This window comes from Anabrus simplex, chromosome 2 (assembly GCF_040414725.1).
Source record: "Anabrus simplex isolate iqAnaSimp1 chromosome 2, ASM4041472v1, whole genome shotgun sequence".
NCBI classification, from domain to species: domain Eukaryota; kingdom Metazoa; phylum Arthropoda; class Insecta; order Orthoptera; family Tettigoniidae; genus Anabrus; species Anabrus simplex.
Genome location: NC_090266.1, coordinates 200,729,278 through 200,749,914, shown reverse-complemented (window position 1 = coordinate 200,749,914; position 20,637 = coordinate 200,729,278). Strand labels below are relative to the sequence as shown.

The 20,637-nt window shown below is 41.8% G+C and overlaps 1 protein-coding gene across 1 annotated transcript in view; it reads right to left on the bottom strand.

Annotated features, from left to right (window-relative positions):
* The window catches only part of LOC136863484 (zinc carboxypeptidase-like), a 103,804-nt gene extending 83,577 nt beyond the window's left edge, over nucleotides 1-20,227 (bottom strand). Inside the window, exons 1-2 of the mRNA XM_067139883.2 lie at nucleotides 20,060-20,227; nucleotides 16,585-16,721 (exon numbers count right to left, since the gene is read on the bottom strand). Of these exons, the coding sequence (XP_066995984.2) occupies nucleotides 16,585-16,721; nucleotides 20,060-20,227 (305 nt within the window). The remainder of the gene's footprint in view (nucleotides 1-16,584; nucleotides 16,722-20,059) is intronic.
* Between the last annotated feature and the right edge of the window lie 410 nt (nucleotides 20,228-20,637).

Below are 20,637 nucleotides of genomic sequence, written 5' to 3'. Positions count from 1 at the left end.
TTCACTCTCAGTTCACTGTCCTGTGCCGAACCGCAACCCGTTGTACAGCTGAAGAAGTGAGTTTGCCGCCAGAGCGTTCACTCTCAGTTCACTGTCCTGTGCCGAACCGCAACCCGTTGTACAGCTGAAGAAGTGAGTTTGCCGCCAGAGCGTTCACTCTCAGTTCACTGTCCTGTGCCGAACCGCAACCCGTTGTACAGCTGAAGTAGTGACTTTGCCGCCAGAGCGTTCACTCTCAGTTCACTGTCCTGTGCCGAACCGCAACCCGTTGTACAGCTGAAGTAGTGACTTTGCCGCCAGAGCTTTCGGTCTCAGTTCACTATCCTGTGCCGAACTTGGTCATGCTCGTTTGCTTCTTTTTTTTTCTTTGCTATTTTCTTTATGTTGCACCGACACAGATATGTCTTATGGCGACGATGGGATAGGAAGGGCCTAGGACTGGGAAGGAAGTGGCCTTGGCCTTAATTGAGGTACAGCCCCAGCATTTGCCTGGTCTAAAAATGTGAAACTACCGGAAACCATCTTCAGGGCTGCCGACAGTGGGGTTCGAACCCACTGCCTCCCGGATTCAAGCTTACAGCTACGCGCCCCTAATCCTACGGCCAACTCGCCCGGTATGCTTGTTCGGCTTCTGTTCCTAAATAATGAGATGATAATAATAATGTTATTGGTTTTCCGGCCCACTAACTACTTCAACGGTTTTCGGAGACGCCAAGATAATGACATCGATTCAGACTGAAGACAGTTGCATGTAAAGTGCTTTAAATAACATGATTATATAAATGATATGGATTTTCTGTTCCTTCAATAGGGTTGTATTAAAACACTACCGACGGATGTCACACGATTAGTAGACAGTATGCACTTCTCATTCGTCATTTGTTTCGTTGCTTTCCTAATGGGACCTCCTCCATTGCAGACCAAGTTGTGCGCTGTTTAGTTTTGAATACGAAAGAATTACTATAACAAGAATTTACTAACGAAATACTGTTTACTGTAAGTTCTTCATTGTAAGTCCTCACACCACACACAACACAATCCTCCACCACAATAACACGCAGTTACCCACACATGGCAGATGCCACCTACCCTCATCGGAGGGTCTGCCTTACAAGGGCTGCACCCGGCTAGAAATAGCCACACGAAATTTAAAAAAATATAAATGTAAGTCGTCGTTCATTTCTTCAGGTTTTCATTTTTATAAGTTACAGGGCTTCAAAATATCGGACCAACGGTTTTTGCAGTGTAGTATGTGATGACGTCGCATCTACAAATACCAAACGGACGGAATTGTTTTTCTTCTTTCTTTCTTTCCTTCTTAATTCGTTTGGTTGGTTTTTTCCCTTGGACTCAGTCAGGGATCCCCCATCTACCACCTAAAGGGCAGTGTCCTTGAGCGTGAGTCATTGGGTCGGTAATACAACTGGGGAGGAGGACCCGCACCTTGGCCACGCGGCCTCACCTGTTATGCTTAACAGGGGCCTTGTGGGTGGAGTGGAAGATTGGAAGGGATAGAGAAGGAAGAGGGAAGGAAGCGGCCGTGGCCTTAAGTTAGGTACCAGACATTTGCCTGAAGGAGAAGTGGAAAACCACAGAAAACCAGTTCGAGGTTGGCTGAGATGGGAATCGAACACCCCTCTACTCGGTTGACCTTCCGAGGCTGAGTGGACCACGTTCCAGTCCTCTACCACGTTTCAAATTTCGTGGCAGTGTCAGGAACCGAACCCGGAATTCCGCGGGTGGCAGCTAATCACACTAACCACCGCACCACAGAGGTGGACTCGGAATTGTTTTATTTTATAAAATTATGATACTGTGGCTGTGAAGAATGTCCTTCGTTCCGTTGGTTTCGGATGTAAACCAAAGGAGCTGTACACCTTCGAATTTACCGCTGCTGAGTCCATGTGAGGGGTCTGTGGGTACATGTTTCAAATGATGTTAAAACGTCAAAAATGAGGAAATCTTCAATGCCTGCCTATCACTGTCTTCCAATGTGCTAAAGTAAACGTCAACTGTAGCCCATAATTTAAAACTGAATTCCAGACTTCCTAAAAACGAAATTATTCTTCATTTCCAGGTTTGTGACATTTACGTCTGTTCTGTGACCTGAAACAAGGTCTTGGAACTCATAAGCAGGTGAAGGGAAAGAACTTTTATACCGACTAGTAGTACCCACTGGTACTGCAGTCCCGCTAAGGTACACTTGCACGTCGAAAGCAAACTGATAAACTTCACGCATGCCTGTCGAAAGCCTATTTCCGCTTACGGAATTCAACGATAAAGAAGGGTACTTGGAAAAAGGTTGTTATATTTTATATTTCAAAATTCTATCAACTATTGTTTTTTCCTGCCTCTATTTCCTCCAATTTTTTCAATTCTGCTTTCAAATTAACGATTGCCACCGCACCAACATTTTGCCCTTCTCTTTCACAGCATTAGCAGAAGATGAAGGCTCCATTTTCTGTCAATCAAAATACAATTTTTGGTTTGAATTACAAATTCTGAAACACTCCATAACCTGTAAGACAACTGAGAAGTGGGAACAGCATACCGTTTATTATCATTACACTGCCTAGAATACAACTTTCGCGTAACACATCCCTATTTCTATCGATTTTTAAGAAATACAGAAGTGTCAGAATTCTGCTCTGAAAGCATATTCTTGAACTTGCCATTAAACCTTGTGACAGAGATCTCCAACTTTTTAGGACGCTAAGAAATCAACGGGCTACACAAGCGCTCAATACTGAAACCCTCAGCGCAGAGGACCACCCTGTGGCACGTTAAGGATTTCCGACACCCTAGCTCTGATAGGGGTTACAACGGAAGTTAAACGAAATATTATTATTGTTATCATCATTATCATCAATATTTTGAGACGACTGGCTTCTTTTCGTTTGGAACTATGTGAATGTCTTTACCGTATCACAACAATCAAAACTCAGAGACTGAGTTAAGAAAGAGGAAAAAGGACCAATGTTTTATGTCATACCGAACATCACTGCAATGCCTTTTAACCCTAAGGTAGTAAGGTTTGGTCTGCTAGACCACAAGACTGGGGCCGATGACCTCGATGTTAGGCCCCTTTAAACAACAAGCATCATCATCATCATCAGACCACAAGACTATTCTCAAGTTGAAACACATTTCCTTCTGTAGTTGGCTCTTGCACATTTACATTTTCTTCCCTCCAAACTTGCGAGTGAATCTCTTCAAGCTCAGAACTGCTTAACCTGTCGGAAAATGTAAGTACCAAGTAACTAGAACTGAACATCGCTGTTTGTGATTCAATTCACATTTATAATGAGTATAAATTTGTAATCACCGTACGCCAAATAACTTCAATTAGCAACGAGCATATTCTTAAATACCTTAGAGTTTGACTTGTGAGGCTGTTACTGGGTCTGTTACTTCAGCTCATAATATACTATATGTCCCAAAATATGAACTCACAAGTTGAGGGTTAACGTAAGATTAACGTGTAAATGAAAGTCTTTCTTCTCTAGGCACTTGTAATTTTTGTGGTATTTATCTCTCACATCCTTTTATGTTTGTGTTCCTCACCTACTTTGTACCGTGTCATTATTTTACGCATATTATGCACGGGTTCCTGAAGTTCTGAGTAGGTACTGCAGTTTTTTTAAATCAAGGTGTCTGATATAATCCTACTCGATCTGAGGTAATCAGCCTCCGGCAGGTAAATCGACTGCTACACAATATACTTAGAACAACGACTTAGTCCAGTCCAGATGAGAAACATATTCTTATCTCAACAGATAGTGGAAGCTTCTGTTTAAATACGTTTTGTAAGTATTTTATTTCATTTTCTTGTTACTTAAACAGTTGATGTTATTCATTTCATGTTTTATTTCATATCTAACGTGTATTTCCAATATTGTTTAAATTAATATAGAGTTCAAGTTAATTTAGACATTTCTTGCGTGTTGACTAACAGGTAATCCCAAGTTTTTACATTAAGTCAATAATAATAATAATAATAATAATAATAATAATAATAATAGACTGACCAATAGAATTATACATTTTGCCTCACTCTGAAAGTCAAGAACAACTGGCTAAATGAAATAGAATCAGATCTTCAGGAGATCAGCATCAACCAGGAAACTGTGAAGAACCGATTATTTTGCGGAGCCAAAAACTAGAACTAATAAAACCTGGACAGAAGAACGTAAGAAGAATTTCAGTGAGAGGATGAAGAGATTTTGGGAGGAGAAGAAAGCAAAATGATCAGCTAAATAAGTTCAAGCGTGCTCCTCAGTTGGGCATAACGACGTGAAAATAATAATAATAATAATAATAATAATAATAATAATAATAATAATAATGCTATTCGTTTTTCGACTCCCTAATGTTACGATTGTCAAAGACGCCAAGGTGCCGCTCTTCATCCCGTGGGTGTTCTATTATGTACCAGAATAATTACCGACACAAGGCTGGAGTTTCTGAGTAGCTGGGCCAGGATCGAGCCCATAAACTGGTCAGCATTCTACCGTCTGAGCTACCCAGCCTGGCATATTAACTCAATTTTGACTACAAAATATGCAGGTTACTTAGTATTTGGTTGAATATAGTTGTACATATCGAGAGAATGCAGTGATATTATTCCAAAATAACTTTAGTATAATTTATCATAAGTTATTTCTGATCAGGAGTGATGTTGTCCAGTAGCAAGCAAGCTTGTAGTTTTACGTGACTTTTGGTATCACGATTATAGCCACTGGACCTCCATTTTTTTGTAGAATCCGAACCACGCGGACGTCACACTTCATTACAAGAACAATAAATGCATTAACTGGGATTCAAGGCACTGCCATCTCAGCTATCACGCCCATAGTGGACTTCTTCATTTTTGAATGTGACTTGGTCAGATGACTGAGGAAATAGTAGATGTGACCAATAAGCTAAGTAACATTAATTTCTTCTGCAAGATGGCTGATACTTATAACATATATTTCTCGATGTATAGCAAAAGTGTATTCCTCTTGATATATCATTTGAATTTTTCTACGTGCTGAGTCATGTCATCCGCATTTTCCTATCGAGAAAGCACTAAATAAGAATTTAAGCTGGGGACTTAAACATTGCATGAAATATGATTTATTAATGTTCCCTAATTACCCAAGTTATTAACATTTAACAGCTCTTTAATTTTCTGCTGATTACACTTTATAGCTCTTTCGCAAGTCGTAAACGACATGAATCAGAGTTTGCGGTTACAGTGGCTCATGGTACGAGTCTCACCTTTCGAAGCGGATCTAGGCCGTCTCCGCTTCCTCTCATGTTGCACTGTAATAAACGAAAAGAGTTTATATGTGGTGCATACCACACTACCGTCTCTGCGGTCATGCTCGATTTGAATGTGAAATGGACGTAATTAATAGCTGGCAATGCTTCTTACATTAGATAGGCCCAGTGGGCCATAATACATTTTATGTCAATGCCATTTATTTAAATAATTATATTTTCAAAGCAAATTAAACCCAATGACGCCACAGCCCCGAAAGGCCAGGGCCCACCAAGTGACCTGCAGATTACGAGGTGTCACGCGGACGGCACGACGAATCCTCTCGGCCGTTATTCCTGGTTTTATCACTGTCAGATAGCTCCTCGATTGTAATCACGTAGGCTACGTGGATCTCGAACTAGATCTCAGGCCCAGGTCAAAATCCCTGACCGGGCCGGGAATCGAACCTGGGGCCAGTACGCTACCACTGCACCGCACAGGGCCGGCATATGATACAATATTTTCAAGATAACGTAATACAGTGGAACTTTGATACTTCGAAACTCAAGAACCATTAAAAAATTCGAATTATCCACAAATTTGAATTAAACAAATAGCTTACAAAAATAACTCCAACATTAGACTTTACGAAATAAATTTCATCTTAGACATTATTGGCGTATGCATACATATTTTACAATCTACTTTATCCATTTATAGATACAAAACAGTATTTAGTGTTTAGACATTAGGCAGGTAGGTACTGAAAATAACGTACGTGTTAGTCGTAACGCCATTAGAAAACACATTTGCTCTTTGTTAAAAAAGTAGCCGCCGGGCTGAGTGGCTCAGACGGTTAAGGCGCCGGCCTTCTAACCCCAACTTGGCAGGTTCGATCCTGGCTCAGTCCGGTGGTATTTGAAGGTGCTCAAATACGACAGCTTCGTGTCGGTAGATTTACTGGCACGTAAAAGAACTCCTGCGGGACTAAATTCCGGCACCTCGGCGTCTCCGAAGACCGTAAAAGTAGTTAGTGGGACGTAAAACAAATAACATTATAAAAAAAAGTAGCTTGATTTCTTGACTTAATTCTCCCGCCCATGATGTATGAATCTGTATGATTTAGTGACTGAAAAATAGAATCACTTACATTGTTCTGATTTTTAAAAAACCCGAGTTGTTGGACGTAATTGGATACCTCAGCCGCACTTGGGATCAGTCGTTCCTGGTCCTCTAAAGAATCCATATTCTCGTCTGCAGCTGGTGGGAGTTGCTGATTACCTCGGTGATTATGTCTGCGTCAGTGAGCTGGCCACACACAGCGCCATCTTCATCAATATTGACGAATTCTGCATAGGAGATAGGAAGAGACACGATTTCTTCCCGACCGTCAACCGAGGGCACGGCTTCATCCACAGTCTCGCCGGCCCTGTCATTGTCTTTTATGAAGAAACCAGCTTTCTTGAAATAGTTCGTAATTGGTTCGGCTGTCACCTGATCCCATGCTTGCTTACACATTCTTGAGGTTTGGAGAATGACAAGTTTAATTTTAAGACCGTTACAGACCTCTGTGAGAATATTATCGACCAACAATCGCCTGAATTTTTCAGAATTTTTATCATACCCTGATCCATGGGCTGAACAACAGATGTCATATTAGGCGGGAAATAAACCACCTTCACGTTTTCCGAAGGCGGATTGCTGTTGTGAGCAGCGCAGTTGTCAATAAAGGGAGTAATCTTCCGATTTCTTTGCGACACATTTCATATAATTATGCACCTGTGGGTGGGGGACACAGACGAAGAATAGCCTACACCCGCGGTATCCCCTGCCTGTCGTAAGAGGCGACTATAAGGGACCCAGGTGCTCTCAACTTGGGAGCGTGGGTTGGAGACCACGAGGCCCTTAGATGAGTCCTGGCATTGCTCCTACTTACTTGTGACAGACTCCTCACATTCATCTATCCTGTCCGTCCTACCTTGGTCAACGCTTGTTCTTTTTCAACCCCGACGGTATTAGAATATTCAAAGCTCCTGTCATGAAACCCCCTGTAGGTGGGTGATAAGACGAAGAATACATCCTGCTAGTCGTAAGAGGCGACTGAAAGGGGTGACAATGGAATGATGACGGTAGAACCATGAGACTACTTGCAATCAGTACCACCATGTGAGGAACACCATGGGGCTACGTTATCTAGGAGCAGTACCATTATGTGCAGCACACCACGCACCAGGCCCGTGATTTGTACCATCGTGTGCATTCCACCGTGGCGGGGAGCGCTGGGTTGCCTAGACTAGCGCCAACGAGAGTAGATGCCGAAAGCTGCGCCCGATTGGGTTACTTTCATTGTGTTCAGAATGGGTCTGCGTTACTTACGAGTAGCACCACTATGTGAGGAACACCATGTGCCTGCGTTGCTGAGAGTAGTCCCTTATGTACGAAAAACTATGTGTCTGTGTGGCCTGTGGGTGGTACCATAATGTGTGATACACCGTGAGTATACATTTCCTATGATTAGTACCATTATGTGAGCAACACCACGGATAAAGTCGGCGCCGCGATTAGTCCCACAATGTGAGGAACACCATGGGTCTACGTTGCCTGTGAGTAGTACTCTTACTTGAGGAACATCATGGGTCTGTGTTATCTGTGAGTGGTGCCATTATGTGTGACATATCATGGGTCTGCATTGCCTATGATTAGTTGCACGATGCAAGGAACACCGTGAGTTTGCGTTACCTGCGATTAGTACCACTATAAGAGGAATACCATGGTTGTGCCTTACCACTGATTTGTACGATTATAAGGTGCCGATGACCTGGATTTTGGATTCCCTTAGATAATAAGCATCATCCATGGGGGTCCTCAACCCCGACACGGCGCGTCCCAATGGCTGATAGGGAACGTTCCTGTAGATACACAGGCAATGGTATGATGAAAAACCGGGTTAAAAGTCAGGTTGTAAGTTTCACAAATAGGAAAAATTCTTTCAGTTTTAATTACTGCGTTGATGAGGGCAAAAGTTCCTTATGGCAATTATTGGAAGTACCTAGCTGTTAATATAAGGAAAGACCTTCATTGGGGTAATCACATAAATGGGGTTGTAAATAAAGGGTAAAGAACTCTGCACATGGTTATGAGGGTATTTAGGGGTTGTAGTAAGGATGTAAAGGAGAGGGCATATAGTCTCTGGTAAGACCCCAACTAGAGTATGGTTCCAATGTATGGGACCCTCACCAAGATTATTTGATTCAAGAACTGGAAAAAATCCAAAGAAAAGCAGTTCGATGTGTTCTAGGTGATTTTCAACAAAAGACTAACGTTAAAAAATGTTGCAAACTTTGGGCTGGCGAGACTTGGCAGAGATGAGACGAGCTGCTTGACTGAGTGGTATGTTCCGAGCTATCGGTGCTATTGGTAGAGAAATGGAGTGGAATAACATTAGTAGACGAATAAACTTGAGTGGTGTCTTTAAATGTAGGAAAGATCACAATATGAAGATAAACTTGGAATTCAAGAGGAAAAATTTGGACAAATATTTGTTTATAGGAAGGGAAGTTAGGGATTGGAATAACTTAAAAAGAGAGATGTTCAATAAATTTCCCATTTCTTTGGTAGGCTAGGAAGACAACGGATAGGGCTGCCACCTGGGCGACTGCCTTAAATGCAGATCAGTATTGATTGATTGATTGATTGATTGATTGATTGATTGATTGATTGATTGATTGATTGATTGATTGATTGATTGATTGATTGATTGATTGATTGATTGATTGATTGATTGATTGATTGATTGAGAGTTGCGAATAAGGCCTAGCGAAATAAGCACCCGCGAATCAAATGAGGGAAAAAAAGGAACATCGGTGAACGGCCTCAAAGGCGGAAAACGTATATTCCCAAGGGCAGACGGGGCCAAGAACCGGCTCGACGACTTACAACCGTAGTTCTAACATTGGACAGAGATATCTGTCCTCCCAAATATACTGTAAAGTTACTGTTATACATGATGGAAAAACTTTCGGAAAGAACTACCCCAGGTGGTAACCGGCAACGGGAATCCACCGTCGCTTTTGGAGGCGCATATTGATCTTCGGGTTTTGGGGAGCCTGTACCAACACGCAAGAAGGAATCGGAGCCATCTGGAAGCCCTTTAAGCAATCTGAATGAAACTGAAACAAGTGTCAATGTAAACCAGGTCTAATTTACGAGTTAGGAAGCCTCACTATTTCGGAACAGTCAACATACAAACTCTACTTCAGACCAGGAATTTGAAACGAGCTATAGATGAGATGGCAAAGCAGAAAATTCTGATATTTGCGTTACAGGAGACACGGTTCACAGATTCAAATGCCTTTGATTCAGGTGGTTACAGAATATTCAAAGGAAAACCTGGGAAAAAGAGATTGGAACAAATCTACAGCAACTCGGAACAGAATTCTGTGTGCACAAGCAAATAATTGACTCCATTACAGACTTCAGCTCCCTTTCATACAGACTCTCTACACTAACATTCAAATCTGCAAACAAGAGATATATTTTGTTCAACGCCGACGCACCCATAAACGAATACAGTCGAAGAAACCCTGAAAATCTAGACGTGCTGGGACCAGCTAGACAGCGAAATACAAAAATCCCCTTCTGTCAATGTTACAATTTTAATGGATGATTTCAACGCGCAAATAGGGAAGGAACGACGATTTTGGAATATCGTTGGTAACTGCCCCGCCCACAATACCATAAATAGAAATGACAGTAGACGTACTGACGTTTTTGATGCCTTCGATCTTTAACTTGTGTCTACTCATTTCAAAAGACATCCCAGGAAAAAGAAAACTTGGCGCTCTCCACAAGAATATGTTGACGAATTTCAGTTGGACTACATCGCAATATAGAAACGGAATATTAGAGGAATTATCAATGTAGAAGTAATAAAGAGAGCCAATCTTGACTCAAATCACTTCCTGATCCTCATAAAGTGGTATTCGTTGACTTTAAGAAAGCCTAGGACTCGGTCGAGCGGGAAGTATTGTTTGATATCTTGATATAATTTGAAGTGGACTGTAAAACGGTAGAAATTATCAAGCAAACCCTAACACAGATACATTAAAAAGTAAAACTCATGGGAAAACTATCAGAAAAGTTTTTAATAAAAACGCGTCACACAAGGTGATGGATTGTCCCAAGTTCTCTTCAGTCAATCACTACTGATCTGCATTTAGAGCTGTCGCCCAGGTGGCAGATTCCCTATCTGTTGTTTTCCTAGCCTTTTCTTAAATGATCGCAAAGAAATTGGAAATTTATTGAACATCTCCCTTAGTAATTTATTCCAATCCCTAACTCCCCTTCCTATAAATGAATATTTGCCCCAATTTGTCTTCTTGAATTCCAACATTACCTTCATATTGTGATCTTTCCTACTTTAAAAGATGCCACTTAAACTTATTCGTCTACCGATGTCAGTCCACGCCATTTGTCCGCTGACAGCTCGGAACATACCACTTAGTCGAGCAGCTCGCCTTCTTTCTCAGAGTTCTTCCCAGCCCAAACTTTGCAATATTTTTGTAAAGCTACTCTTTTGTCGGAAATCACCCAGAACAAATCGAGCTGCTTTTCTTTGGATTTTTTACAGTTCTTGAATCAAGTAATCCTGGTGAGGGTCCCATACCCTGGAACCATACACTAGTTGGGGTCTTACCAGAGACTTATATGTCCTCTCCTTTACATGCTTACTACTACCCGTAAACACCCTCATAACTATGTGCAGAGATCTGTATCCTTTATTTACAATCCCATTTATGTGATTACTCCTATGAAGATCTTTCCTTATATTAACACCTAGGTACTTACAATGATCCGCGAAAGGAACTTTCACCCCATCAACGCTGTAATTAAATCTGTGAGGACTTTTCTTATTTGGGAAACTCACAACCTGACTTTTAACACCGTTTATCATCATACAATTGTCCGACTCGTTGGCTGAATAGTCAGCGTCCTGGCCTTCGGTTCAGAGGGTCCCGGGTTCGATTCCCGGCTGGGTCGGGGATTTTAACCTTAATTGGTTAATTCCAATGGCCCGAGGGCTGGGTGTTTGTGCTGTCCCCAACATCCCTGCAACTCACACACCACACATAACACTATCCTCCACCACAATAACACGCAGTTACCTACACATGGCAGATGCCGCCCACCCTCATCGGAGGGTCTGCCTTACAAGGGCTGCACTCGGCTAGAAATAGCCACACGAAATTATTATTATTATCATACAATTGCCTACTGTCCATCTCACAACATTATCGAGGTCGTTTTGCAGCTGCTCACAATCTTGTAACTTATTTATTACTCTATACAGAATAACATCATCCGCAAAATGCCTTATCTCTGACTCCACTTGTTTACTGATATCAATTGCGTGTTATGAAAGGTCATCCGAGAATGGGAAAAGGAATTAGCAGGGAAAGGGTTACTGAACAAAGTTCACATTGGAGACTCAAAAACGGCGTGAGAGTCAACTGCTTTGCCTTCGCCGATGATAAGGTAAGCCTGTCAGAAACATAGAGACAGCTGTGAAACAAGTATGCTGAAAGAGCAGGGAGAGAAAGCTGGCCTCTAAATTTCTTTTGAGAAAGCAAAGTACATAACCAATATCCGAACAGCACCTCAACATCTAAGAATAGAGTACGATAAAATAGAACAAGTGGACAGTTTCAGATATTTTGGTGAGATAATGCAGATGAAAAGTAGTGAAAAAGAAGCTAAAAAGAGCTGGTGAGAGAAGATGACCGCAGTTTTTCGTAGGAGGCATGTCCTATACAAGGGAAAGTCAATCTCAAGAAAAGCTAAACTCAGGCACTATAACACAGTGATCAAACCCGAGTGTCTGTAACCAAGTGAATACCTCAAAATGACAGGAAAGGCTGGACTGAGGGAAGCAAAGAAATATGAGCGCCAGATCCTTCGCAAAATAATGGGTCCTAATATAACAGATGGACTGTATAGACTCCGAGGAAGAGAAGAGTTATATAGGGATAATGAATGGCTGATGGAGTCAATAAAGGAAACAGCGACTGAAGTTCTATGGACATCTGTTCAGGTTGGATGCAACTCGACTAACGAGGCAGATTTTTAATTTGTTGGACAACAGACCTAAAGTCTCGGGTAAATTGTTCAAGGAAGTAAGGAAGGACCTCGAGAGCAAGGGACCTTAATCAGGAGGACATCTGTAACAGGTCAAAATGCAGATCAGTGATCAACAACTTTATGGGCGTCCACGATGAGCAAAAGCAGAAGAGCGGCTGGACAGAAAAGAGAAGACAAGCTGCCGGAGAAAGAATGCAACGTTTTTGGGCTGCAGAAGAGGCTTCCAGAAATGCTTGTAGTTACTTGACGTGGTCTCTAATGGCCCTAAGCGGAAAGAATAAGCATCATCCCAGTAAATAAGACATTGCGAATTGGATCCACAGATTGTTTTTGTTTCACGATCATTTTTTCATCATCATTCGTTTTAGATTCTAGTCAGTGGATACATTTTGAAGTTTTAACTTTCATTTCGTTGCATCTCGTACCATCATGGGCCGATGACCTAGCTGTTAGGCTCCTTTAAACAACAAACATCATTATCATCATCATCATCTCATCTAATTTAAACAGCCACTTCTCAAAAATGTTGCTTCTTAGCCGATCTCTTCCGCTAGATGCATATTCAACTGGTTTTGCTTGTACATTTTTACATCGAGGATTGGCGGATTTCCCAATCATCAACAAAGGCAATTTTTCCGACCCATCCATGTTTGCTCCATCCAACAGTGTAAACTTTCCTCCATGGCATTTTTCGTCTTTTTTTGTCTGGCGTGCAATTAAAGAAGAGACATGTCTCATCAACATTGAACATGTTTTTAGGCTCCACGTCCTCAATCACCTTTTGCAGGATTTTCTTCCTTTGTTCAGCTTCACACTGATCAACAGCCACGCTATCACCACACACACAGATTTAAAAGAAATTTTCTTCCGTGCCTTGAAACCATCCAGCCACCCTATGCTGTCATTGAAATCATGTTTCCCCAAATCAAAGGTAGACACTTCAGCCTTTTCTCGTAAAAAAAGCGCCACTGAACGGGATTTTCTTGTCTCGCGCCTGCTTGAACCATTTCAAAACACAGTTGTCTACATCTCGGTTGTCCGTTTCTCTTGTGCTTTTACGGCCTTTCCCACTGACAGTTTCACTGCTCAAAAGTTTCTCTTTATTTTTCAAATAAGTCGATAGCATGTTAGGTAGGATTCTGAACTCCTTAGCATTTTCAGATTTCTTCTTTACACCCTTTTCCACTTCCCTAATTTCTGCTACATTTGCGGCTAAAGTTAATGATAAGTTACGTGTTAGGTTTTGACAAGATGCCCTTCCCGACGCCACCTTCAGTAGCATAACATCACGTCGTCATAGTTATGCATGTTTAGACTTGTTCGTTACTGTCGAATGGAGCCATTGTAAAGCCATGAGCTGACCTCTTTTAAAATCACTTACGCTGTAACGTCAAGTTACAGGTCTGTCGGATGGGGACCTAAAGCCACAAGCAGACCACACGATAACACAGGTGTACCTGAGCTGATCTCTTGTCCCCTCTAGTTGGAGGATCAACATGGCGACGGGAAGGTCATCTGACCGCAAAACTGTGCCTTGTGTAGTTAGGCCCCTCCAAGATGACGTCGGGAAGGGCATCTGGTCATAAAACTAGGTTAGGTCGTATGTGGCCCCTCTAGTGTGAGGATCAAAATGGCAACGGGAAGATCATCTGACCGTAAAACTGTGCCCTGTGTACTTGGGCCCCTCCAAAATGGCATCGGGGAGGGCATCTGACCGTAAAACTAGGCCGTGTGTAGTTAGGCTCCTCCATGTGGTTAGGTGCGCTCTCTTATGCGAATTCCCATTGCCCTACCGCTAAAGATGGCGTTGGCAAAATCCGCGAATCCCCATTGCCCTACTACACAAGATGGCGTCGGGAAGGGCATCTAACCGTAAAAGTGAGGTTAGGCCCCTCCATGAGGTAAGACTTGCTCTCTTACGCGAATCCGTATTGCCCAAATACTTAAGATGGCTCCGCGAGAATCCCCATTTCCCTACTACTCAAGATGGTGTCAGGATGGGTATCTAACCGTAAAAGTGAGGTTAGGCCCCTCCATGAAGTTAGGCTTGCTCTCTTACGCGAATCCACATTGCCCTACTACTCTAAATGGCGTCGCGAGAATACCCATTGCCCTACTACTCAAGATGGCGTCGGGAAGGGCATCAAGCCGTCAAAGTGAGGTTAGGCCCATCCAAGATGGTGACTGTTGACGTCGAGAAGGGCATCTAGCTGTTAAAGTGAGGTTAGGCCACTCCAAGATGGCAACTGTCCACTTCGGGAAGGGTATCTGCCCGTAAAACTAGGCCCTCTAAGGTTAGGCCCCTCCAAGATGGCGACTGACCCCGTCGAGAAGGGCATCTGCCTGTAAAACTGTGGTTAGGCCCCTCCAAGGTGACTACTGTGAGGTTAGGCTTGCTCGCTTAAGCAAAATCCGCGGTGAGAAGGGCAACTGGCCATAAAAGTGAGGTCAGGCCCCTCCAAGATGGCGTCTGTGAGGTTAGGCTTGCTCTCTTATGCAAAATCCGCGAATCGATATAGCCCTAGTACTAGGGGTCAATGACCTCGGGTCAGAACCCGCATAGGTACACTACTAGGTGTCAGTGACCTCGGGTGCTGACTCAGCACAAAAATGCTGACGACAGTGATTTTGTACACCCGTTGCTCTACTACTATTGACATAACCAGGATTGTTTACTGGCCTGGTCATGGGAAGTGATTTACCCGTCGATCAAGTAGTCTTGAAATAATTATCTGTCATAAGGATAACATTGTTTACAGTTCTGATATTACTCCCCATTTCTAAATGACGCTTTGTTGTAATCGATTAAATGTGCTATATGCTTTAAATTACCTTAGGAAACAAAAAAGAGTCCTCACAGATCATTAAGATTCCTGGAGGAGTGTAAACAAATGTATTCACTACCTCGTCTCTTCGCAAGTGAAAGTCTCGTTTCTAAATTTCTCGACTTTCTGAAGGGGAATTGAACCCTTGTTACCTTTTCCAGGTGTAAATGTTTGGATGAACGTTGTACAAGGCACTATAATAATGCCAGTTCTATGCGAGCAGGAGTTCTAAAATTACAGTAGTGATGAACTAGAAGAATTCAGCATGTTGTATGAATAAGAACGGATAAGAAAGTGCCTTGAACCTAGTGGAAAATTAAATAAAATGTACACAAATTATTCCAAGAAAATGATGTGTGTTACTTCATTGTTATTGAAATTTTCCGACTTCTTGGTTGAATGGTCAGCGTTGAGGCTTCCGGCTCAGAGGGTCCCGTGTTAGATTCCAGACCGGGTCAGAGATTTTAATTGCTTCTTATTAATTCTTCTGGCGCGGGGACTGTTTTTTTGCGTTTGTCAAAACACCCTCCGACAACATACCACACTACCAACAGCTACAGAAACACGCAATCGTGAATACCTCCCTCGACATAGAGTTGGCATCCGGAAGAGCATTCAGCCGTAAAACCCAAATCCACATGTGCAACACAGTTCGCACCTACGACCCAAGCGGTGTTGGAAAAGCAATAGTAGAAGAAGAATATCAAGAATAACAAGATTGTTATTGAAATTCATTCCGAAATTCTCATATTATGATTTAGTAGATCCTCCACCATAATAACACGCAGTTACCTTCACATGGCAGATGCCGTCCACCCTCATCGGAGGGTCTGCCTTACAAGGGCTGCACTCGGCTAGAAATAGCCACACGAAATTAAATTAAATTTAGTAGATATAAATTGGTGTACATGGTTGTCTAACAGTTCACGTGGAAAAGTGGTCGAATTTTGAAAGGTGGAGATAAATCCTTTGGGAACCTCAAGTTCAATATTTCACCGTCAAAATAAAATAAGAATTCTGTAACTCTGTCGGTCAGCCAGTAGAGTTCTGATTTCTCAGTTATCCGATAGAATAAAACAGAACGTCAAAATTGACTTACGGGTAACTAAAATGGCGCCGAATGAAAAATCTTTCACAAGGTAGTTTAGGGCATAAATTTATTATTATTTACAATAAATAAAACTAGTCACAAATTTGGAATAAAGAAACGTTACTATATCCGGCCACCTTTGTCCGTCGCACCCTTGTAGTTTGGGTTTGAATATAAATATTGTTTTTTTCATCAGCGTCTGATTTCTTGAAAATGTTCGACCATAATCCAGATTCGAAGAAAAGAATCTGCAGTGCGATTAAAAGTAAAAGAGAAACAATACTCACTCTTGTACATCCTGGATGAGAACTTCGGTGTCCAAGTTGAGGAGACCCGCAGCTTCCCTGAAGTCTGGCAGTTTATGCGGTGGCACCATAATATCAACGGGAGAACGCAGTCTTGTGGGAGCTTTCCAAAAGCTGATCTGTAAAACAGATCAATTAATTCAGTATGTACACATGAAAGTAGGAACATTTTAAATATTGTTATTGTTTTTACGTCCCACTAAATTACATTTACGGTTTTCGGAGAAAGTCGAACACTTGTGCTTTGTAGAAAGATGACGTCATGTGTGGCGTAATTAAGCAGAGTTTCAGATAATTTTGGATGACGTCTCTAATTATCCAAAATAATTGCCACTGATTTGGATATAGGACAGTGATCTCGATGGGTGCGCGCGGTGGCTCATGCTCTGTAAAAGTACAAAAAACCAAAATTAAACAATTTCATTCCGGACTACTCCTTTAGTGGGTGTCTTGGTTTTCTGCGTGTTCCTCAATACTCATTTTATAAAAAGTATTGGGACGACCACAGCTGCTTCTCCAGCCCCGGTTAGCTTCAGATAAATACGTTAATACACACATCATATCAGCAAGGATTATCTGGCAGAACTTGGCGCTGATGGTTCCGATATCATTAGCTTCTCGGAAGAAGCAACAAAAATATCGACAGAACTGAATTTTATAACTGTAAAATCATTTTACATGTTCAGGTTATTTACGAAGTAATAATATGTTTACATTAGTTTTACGTCCCACCAACTACTTTACGGTTTTCGGAGACGCTATGATGCCCGCAGGAGTTGTCTTATGTGCCAACACGATGATGACGTATTTAAGCATCCGTAAATGCCACCGGATAGACTAGAGCTTTTCCGTCCGAGTGTCTCAGGCCGATAATTTTTTCCAAAGTACCCTTATGGTTTACGCAAGGCTACTTATTTACAGAATTTCTTGTCTTCAAGCAATTGTACTTGATTTCGTTGATTTCGTTGATTTGTCAGGTAGCTTCATCATAGCACCAGAATATATGTCCCTTCCCTTCTTTAGACACTATTGTACAGAGGCATAGTCGTGCTATTGCAAGTAGTTCATCTCAGTGCGCTATCCATTTTAGATCTCAATCATACAGAATTGTGACATCATTGACGTTAATTGACTTTTGAATTATTCTGTATATTCATAAGACTGTGTGCATTAACCAAATTCCATGGCACTACAGCCCTTGAAGGGCCTTGGCCTACCAAGCGACCGCTGCTCAGCCCGACGGCCTGCAGATTACGAGGTGTCGTGTGGTCAGCACGACGAATCCTCTCGGCCGTTATTCTTGGCTTTCTAGACTGGGGCCGATATCTCACCGTCAGATGGCTCCTCAATTCTAATCACGTAGGCTGAGTGGACCCCGAACCAGCCTTCAGGCCCTGATAAAAATCCCTGACCTGGCCGGGAATCGAACCCGGGGCCTCCGGGTAAGAGGCAGGCACTCTACCCCTACACCATGGGGCCGGCTCACTGTGTTTATTACGTTTATGTTATTTAGCATAAAACAAAACACCAGTTAATTTCTTCCTATTGTCGTTTGCCAAAAGATAAGTAGAAAATTTATTGGCCAGTTGATTTCCAACTCTGGAGGAACTGAGATGGTCATATAGATAAAATGGTGAAAATAGAAACAAATAAGACAAATTCTGAGTACAGGAAGTAGAGATATTGAGAGATCAAAACAAACGTGACGACGATCTGTCCTTCCCGAAACACTGCAAGGAGACAGACCTGCGTGAAGTAATGAGAATTGTCATCAGAAGGATCAGCCTTTTCTATATCCAGTGTTCCACAAGCGATAACTAAAGTTAAGTGAACTCTTCCAACAGCAACACAGAGTATTCGATGAAATGACTCCATATTACGTTTAATGTCGACAATCGACGTTTCTTTTCCAGGGTTAATGATATTTTCTTTTCATGTAGCGGAAACACGTGGATTACACCATTCGTCAGGAAAACAGAACGGTTCCCTATGTTTTGTGTTGGTAGTTTTGGATAATGTATTGAAAAGCCATAAGGAAGGAAAAATAGAAATTCACTGTACTTCAGTCCTATCTGCAATCTATCAAACTCTAGCCCTCTAAGCTACAATGAGTGGTGAAATATTGTCCCAAGCACCTTACATGAAGTTGAACAACCTTATAGGCATGATTTGGGCATTTGGGCTTATGCCGTGCCACGAAAACTGGGGAAACCCTTTACTTTGCTCCGCTTCTTCAGAAAGAGTCTCGACTGTTCACGAGGAAGTGTGCCTTACCTCCGGAGCAGTACTGGTACGCTCGTTCGTCACCAGGTGGCTCGCTGTATGCTGCCACAGCACTCCAAGCGGGAGCGGACGGCAATATCAAGCTACAATTAACATGTTCCATCACACCGTGTGTACTTGAGAAGTAACAGAGAGGTCATCAGACGAATCAGGGACGAATGTGGTAGAAGAAATAAATAGAAAGTAATAAAATAAAATGGAACGAAAGACACCACGATAGAACAGAACAGATCTGAAGAATGGAAAGAACTACCTTAGTTTATTCATGCCGTGATTAACCAATAACATACCCAATATACAGTTCATTGCACGATATTATGAAGTGCGTTTAAATGTCATTTGAATGATATTTTAAAATTCTATTTCTATGGTGGGACTTAGGATCGGAGCCAGAGGCACAACTACGTCTTTCATTGTCAGCCTCCGCAACAGACTCAGAATCAACAAAGACGCTATCCATTACATTCCCGTCACAATACTGAAGGAATCCAGCAGGGTACTGAGATAACATTTAAATCCCTCATATAAACACTATCAATGTCCGACTCGTTGGCTGAATGGTCAGCGTACTGGCCTTCGGTTCAGAGGGTCCCGGGTTCGATTTCCGGCCGGGTCGGGGATTTTAACCTTCATTGGTTAATTCCAATGGCCCGGGGGCTGGGTGTTTGTGCTGTCTCCAACATCCCTGCAACTCAAACACCACACATAACACTATCCTCCACCACAATAACACGCAGTTACCTACATATGGCAGATGCCGCCCACCCTCATCGGAGGGTCTGCCTTACAAGGGCTGCACTCGGCTAGTAATAGCCATACGAAATTATTATTATTATTATTATTATTATTATTATTATTATTATTATTATTATTATTATAACGCTATCAATGTGTCGCAAATTACATTTCTTTTAATGTGTATATTTCATTCTCTTTATTCATAAATGCTGTAGACTATTAATTTATCCACTTGATGTAGTGTCCTGGAACCTTGCGATCATGTCATTTCAGGCAGGTTAATGAATAAATAAAATATTGCAACATATGATAGGGGAACCACAAATTGTCATGTAAAAGTGAATGTTTCCATTAATAAATTCAACCTACATATTAAGTTACTGGATAATTATTAAATAAACTATAAAGCAGGAGTAAAGGATTATAGCCAACTTACTCCTTCAGTGCCTTCACTTAGTTCTCGGAGGAAATGCATCTGATCCTCTGTGGTGGGTACTGCCCGGAACACTTTGTAGTTGTCAAATCGGGCTTCTTCAGCCGAAACGTCCAAAGAGAACCACACACAAAGAACTGATGATATCAGGATGACTGCTTTTCCTTCCATTTCCCGTAATTCTCTCCTGACGGAGTGCTTTACCTTACAGATGACAGAAGCACAATTGTTTGATATGAATAAACAAGTAGTAACAAAATATGATAAAACATCAAGTATCATCATAATAATTTAAATCTAGATTTCAGCTCTAACAGGTCAAAATTGTATGAAATCACCTTTCAAGAAATAAACTGATAACATTTTCTGTTTAATCTTAATGCTATTAGTTATTTTTCTTCGGTGTGAAATGTCACAGTTTATTTCGTTATTGCCGAATCACGTATTTCAATGGAGACTAACGTAGGTAGTGACGAGTAAATATTTATGGTGCATCCAATCAGAGCGCAGGTATGGTATGATGATACATGTTATGTATGACTTATAATAAACAAAACATATTCAAATAATGTCCAGGGTGT